The 6,162-nt window shown below is 41.1% G+C and overlaps 1 protein-coding gene across 1 annotated transcript; it reads left to right on the top strand.

Moving 5' to 3' along the window:
• The first annotated feature begins 1,660 nt into the window (after window positions 1-1,660).
• LOC147618080 (putative 1-deoxy-D-xylulose-5-phosphate synthase, chloroplastic) lies at window positions 1,661-5,567 on the top strand. Its single transcript, XM_086775323.1, has 10 exons — window positions 1,661-1,950; window positions 2,152-2,262; window positions 2,378-2,542; window positions 2,816-2,966; window positions 3,080-3,351; window positions 3,547-3,820; window positions 3,975-4,282; window positions 4,400-4,681; window positions 4,809-5,093; window positions 5,188-5,567. The coding sequence occupies exons 1-10, from the start codon at window positions 1,801-1,803 to the stop codon at window positions 5,335-5,337; spliced, it is 2,148 nt and encodes a 715-aa protein (XP_086631449.1). The 5' UTR covers window positions 1,661-1,800; the 3' UTR covers window positions 5,338-5,567.
• The last annotated feature ends 595 nt before the right edge of the window (window positions 5,568-6,162 follow it).

Raw genomic sequence — 6,162 nt, 5'->3', positions numbered from 1 at the left:
AGGTTGAGACTCACCTTATAAAATTTTAGTGTACTACGTGCGATCAAAAGGAGGGGTATTTTAATTCAAATTTGGAAAAAATTTTAACAGGATTACAATAACAAGAGGGGTATTTTAATAATTCTTCAAAAAAAAATCTGTTAGTTCATAAGTAAAGAGGGGTGGTTTTATTGGGAGAAAATTTTTAGTTAAGGGGTTTTTTAAATGCCCCTTGAACGCACGTGATACATATGATTTTTTAGAAGTGCACCCCCCGAGGGTTGAGAAAAGCTCACGGGTTTGTGTTTGAAATGCCTATAAAGTTGAGTGTATACAAAATGATTCAATACATATGGAGCATGAGACCACATTTAAATTAATGGATCTAAACAAGCAGTTAGAAGCCACATTAAGGAAAGGACTCCACACAAAACCACTTTTTATAGATTTTTGAAGGATTGACAACACACCTTTTTTCTTTGTAGGGGCCTTTATAACCCTACCCCTTATGTTAATTATGTTTGTGTGGTAATAATCACAATAAGCTTTCAGAAGAATAGTATTGTAATACTTGACACTTAATTAGTCTTGTATTGTTAGTAAATGCGTCTCATTGAGGCATGAATGAAAAGACTATATTGACACACATTCTTGAGTCTTGATATGCAATAATATTATAATAATTGACACTTGATTAGCCTTGTATTGTTTATGAAAGTGCTTCTCATTGATGAGCCTTGAATAAAGAGACACATATTGACACACGTGCTTGATGTTGACAAATGAAAGTTGTGTTAGAAGACCTCATGGGTCGGTGTAAAATTGAGACTATACAAAATGCTGCAATATACATGAAACTTGGGTAAGGGGGTGACCACAATTAAATAGAAGGGATCTAAATATGAGATTGGGTGATATGTTAAGGCTAGGGAGGAGTACACAAGAAACCACTTTACATATGAAGTGGTGGAGGACAAACCTTTTTCTTCATAGCTTTTGTAGGAATCTTACCCATTACTTTAATTATGATTGTCTAATAGTAGCCACTGCAAACATTTACAAGAGCATTATTGCAATATTTGACTTATCTTCTTTTATGTTGTTTATTATGACTATCTCATAATGATGATAGTAGTAAAGTGATATTGTAAACCTTGATTTATGTTTTTTGCATTGTCTCATGATTTTTGGACGATGAGCAAATTGTTTTTCTTGCTTAAGGACAAGTGAAATTGGGAAGGGTTCACCATAGTTTTGTAGATGGTTTACACTTGTGGATGTTATAATACATAGTACAATAGTGTTATTTTGTTTTTGTTTTTTCGAGCCGGGGTAAGGGGCGCGGTCGGAGCCGTCCATGGACTCGAACAGAGAAACTAGAATTATCTAATAAAACACATATCCATTGTGGAAGTGCATGCAATGTGTAAAACGATATTGACTTGGTAGTGTACTATTAAAATGATATTCTATTGCCAAACAAGCCACCCATGTAGGAGACTTTGTGTTTAAATTTTTTCATGTTTTTAAAGAAATAATATATTACAAACATAATGCTTAAAAAAAAGAAATAATATATCACTTTTTATTGAGGGGCAAATGTGTCCGAAGATGATTGGAGGGAGGTCTTACGCATAGTCCCATAACCAAGCTTAAAGCATATAAACGAATGATCATCCCCGTGGTCGCATTCTTCTTGTCTTTCTCGCCTGCTGCACAGAGCCATGGTTGTTGCGATGGCTAATTGCAATTAAGGCTTTGCATAGTACTTCTCCCTCCGCCTCACCTCCTGTTTTGCATTCTTTCTCCATTATCTGCAGAATGGCCTTCTGCTCTTCCATGGCTCTGCAGCAATGCAGCTCCCTTTCCCTGGCCATGGCGGAATCTCAGGTTTTTGGTGTTCCGCTGCTGAAACCCTCTCCATGCGAGCTCAAGCTATCAACGCAGGCCTCTGCTCGGCTCCGTACACAGGTACATTCAAACAAAAGAAATCTGTTTTGCCGTTTGGTTATATCAACGGAGCATTTTCAATCTATGCAGCTTGAAGTTGAAACTTCTGGAATGCCTTCTTCATGTCTGCATTTCATGAGCTACTGGCACATTTTCTAGCCGGTACTGGCCATTGATGTCTTCTTTGGACCAAGCTTACCAGATATCACACAATTGATGCAGGCTGCTGTAGCTTCCCTAGCGGATAATTGCGAGTATTTCTCAGAGAAACCTCCCACCCCTCTTCTGGACACCATCAATTACCCATCACACATGAAGAATCTGACCAAACGGGTATAACCTTGTTACTGTCATGCAAATTCACTCTTCCTCTCCCTCCTCCTCCCCGTTTGGGTGTGTGCATGCATGTGTGTGCTCATGTCCTGTCACTAAATTCCTTCGGGTGCAGGACCTGAATCAATTGGCAGAAGAGCTACGGTCTGATGTCATTTTCAATGTCTCGAAAACAGGCGGCCACCTAGGATCGAGCCTTGGGGTTGTTGAACTCACAGTGGCCCTTCATTATGTCTTTGATACTCCCGAGGACAAGATTCTCTGGGATGTAGGCCATCAGGTATGCTGTCTAGAGTGGTGGCCTTTGATGATTTGATCTCGTGTTACTCTCTCAATCACCACAAAGATCAGTGTCGGATAAGTGAGAAACTCTATATCTGTATACATGATTCTGCACCTACTCTTGGTGTCACAAATGACAAGAGTAGGATGCCAGCGGGTTTCGTTCTATGCTTTGCATGAAGAGATTGATGATTTGAAGCATGCTTTCGCTACGTCACAATTATGCTAACATTCCTTAGATCTTGTCCTTATTCAAAATGTTTATGTGCAGGCTTACCCTCACAAGATTTTGACAGGAAGGAGGTCCAAAATGCCTACCCTCAGGCAGACAAATGGCTTATCAGGGTTTACAAAGAGGGCAGAGAGTGTCCACGATGCTTTTGGTGCTGGCCATAGCTCCACAAGCATATCTGCTGGCCTAGGTGTGCATAGAACTGCTTTCCTTGTCTTGTCGAAAATGGTCATTCCTGCTTGCTGAAGGCATGACTATGCTACTGTTAGTTCAGGGCTCTTACGTTACATGTGTTGCATGTAGGCATGGCTGTTGGCAGAGATTTGAAGGGGAAGAGAAACCATGTAATATCTGTGATTGGAGATGGAGCAATGACAGCTGGACAAGCTTATGAAGCCATGAACAATGCTGGCTACCTGGATTCAAACATGATTGTCATTCTGAATGATAACAAGCAAGTCTCGTTGCCCACCGCAACACTTGATGGTCCAGCACCTCCGGTTGGTGCCTTAAGTAGTGCTCTTAGCAGACTACAATCGAGCAAACAACTTCGTGAACTACGCGAGGTTGCAAAGGTGGAAACTTAGCTTTATGCACTTGGCAAATCTGTCAGCTATGCTTTTTGACTTCGATTGTGGTTGACTGCTGCCTTACACACTTTCTCAGTGACCGATATGTGCTTATGAAGCTTATAGGCTTGGCTTGCTTCATCATTTTTGCTTTCTTTCTCCTCCAAACTCTCATTTCTGGACTTGTTATGTTTCTTGCAGAGTGTCACAAAGCAAATTGGTGGTTCAATGCATGCTTTAGCTGTGAAGGTAGATGAGTATGCTCGTGGCATGATCAGTGGTACAGGGTCAACATTGTTTGAGGAGCTTGGGCTCTACTACATTGGTCCAGTTGATGGCCATAACATTGATGACCTTGTCACGATTCTAAAAGAGATTAAATCCACTCATACATCAGGTCCAGTACTGATTCATGTAGTAACAGAAAAGGGCCGTGGATACCCTTATGCCGAGAGGGCTGCCGATAAATATCATGGTAAGCTAGCCAGCCTTTTGCTTATTTAATCTCTCTGGGTGAGGCACCCTGAATGTGAAGGATAATTGGACCATGTAAGTGATTATTGCTTTTCGGTGTAGAGAAATGTACATTACAACAACCTTGATGTTCACTTCAATGTGTGTGCTTGCAGGTGTAGTGAAATTCGACCCAGCTACTGGCAAGCAATTTAAAGGAAAGAGCGCCACCCAGGCATACACCACTTACTTTGCAGAGGCTTTGATTGCTGAGGCTGAACTGGACCCCACGGTTGTTGCTATACATGCTGCCATGGGTGGAGGCACAGGCCTTAACATGTTTCTCAAGAAATTCCCAAACAGATGCTTTGATGTGGGGATAGCAGAGCAACATGCAGTAACCTTTGCTGCTGGTCTGGCTTGTGAAGGAATCAAGCCTTTCTGTGCAATTTATTCAACCTTCCTTCAAAGAGCCTATGACCAGGTTTAGTGCTGACATGCACCTTGTAATATTCCTCATTGGTGATATCTTTTTGACATTGGTTATGGTGTCATGAGCCATACTTGATTGCTTCTGTACATGCTTTTCATATCTGTGCAGGTGGTACACGATGTTGATTTGCAGAAGTTGCCTGTAAGGTTTGCCATGGACAGGGCAGGGCTAGTGGGAGCAGATGGTCCAACACACTGTGGAGCCTTTGATGTTACGTACATGGCTTGCCTTCCCAATATGGTTGTGATGGCTCCATCGGATGAGGCGGAACTTTTTCACATGGTGGCTACTGCAGCTGCCATTGATGACCGTCCTAGCTGTCTCCGCTATCCCCGAGGCAATGGCATAGGTATTCAGCTGCCTCTAGGAAACAAAGGAGTTCCTTTGGAGGTATATATGATTTTTCGAAAGATGGTCCATGGTTTTTCCAAAGATGGTATATATATGATTTTTTCAAAGATGGTCCATGGTGGTGGGGATGGTGGTTGGTCAGCTAAGCAAATGCTATGTATTGCAGGTTGGAAAGGGAAGGATACTGGCAGAAGGGAGTCAAATAGCTCTCTTGGGTTATGGAACCATTGTTCAGAACTTGTTATCTGCCAGACACCTTTTGGAAGAACATGGCCTTTCGGTAACAGTAGCTGATGCAAGATTTTGCAAGCCACTTGATCACGACCTTATCAGACAACTTGCCAGGCACCATGACATTGTCTTCACTGCAGAGGAGGGTTCTATCGGTGGCTTTGGATCACACGTTGCACAGTTCATGGCTCTTGATGGAATCTTGGATGGAAAAGTGAAGGTACGTGTAATGCAAAAAGTTTTGCTGCTGCTGTTCCTTAGAGTTGGCATGAATCCGATATATCCTCATAAGAATTTTTCTTTGCCATTACCAGTGGCGGCCCATTGTTTTGCCCGACCGATATATCGAACACGGAGCTCCTGTTGATCAGATGGCAGAGGCTGGCCTCACAGCAGCTCATATTGCAGCCTCTGTATTGCAAGTCCTTGGTAGAACTAGAGATGCTCTTCAGATCATGTCTTAAGGTTCTCTCTGAGCCCTCATGTGAAGGTTCTCTCTTCGTGTGTATATATAACTTGTGAGTCCAGCATTGCCCTACTGTAACAAAAGAAGGAAAGTTGCAACCCAAGGGGAAGGTGGATTTTGTATGCCAATTGTGATTATTAACCTTGCAATGTAAGGAGCTACATACTTTGTCAAATAGAATAGGAAAGCAGTGCTTTTATGGAGTACTGATTAATGCTGATTTTTAAAGAGAGATTGCTCTGAGTCTCGACTATACGATACTACTATCTTGAGTACCTCAAGACTCTGCACCCAGAGTTCTTCACTTCCATGCCAATTAGCATCACAAACATGACAAGCAGCAAAGGTAAGAAACATAGAAGAAGGATTAGAAGAACAAATCAGAGTACTCGATAACATTTTGTTTTGAGTTTATTATTGTTGCATTATTCTATGCAAAATACGTGGCAAGAGGAATGCATTGATGGTGAACTTCTTGACTAAAATTACTACATATACATATAAGAAGCCAAGTTTACAAAAAATAAAAGACATGGAAGCACATTATATTATAATCCCAAGTAAAAAAGATCTATTGTTTATACTTGTAATCTGCTATTTATAGCATACTCTTCTACTTGACAAATATCTATGTAGCCTGTCTCACACGGTCTTTACATAGAGCTAATTCTTTTGCTAATCCTATATATCCTTACTCAAATTCGATAAATAAGATCTCCAATCAAAGTTAAGACACTCACAAGTACAAGAAAGCTAACACCTCATAGAGACCATTTCATTAATTGAACATATCATTAAGCAATATGAAGAGAGAAAGCAAGAG

This window comes from Cibotium barometz, chromosome 35 (assembly GCF_041138505.1).
Source record: "Cibotium barometz isolate CiBa-2024 chromosome 35, ASM4113850v1, whole genome shotgun sequence".
NCBI classification, from domain to species: domain Eukaryota; kingdom Viridiplantae; phylum Streptophyta; class Polypodiopsida; order Cyatheales; family Cibotiaceae; genus Cibotium; species Cibotium barometz.
Note: the sequence above shows the minus strand (reverse complement) of the source record. Positions and strands in the feature narration are given on the sequence as shown.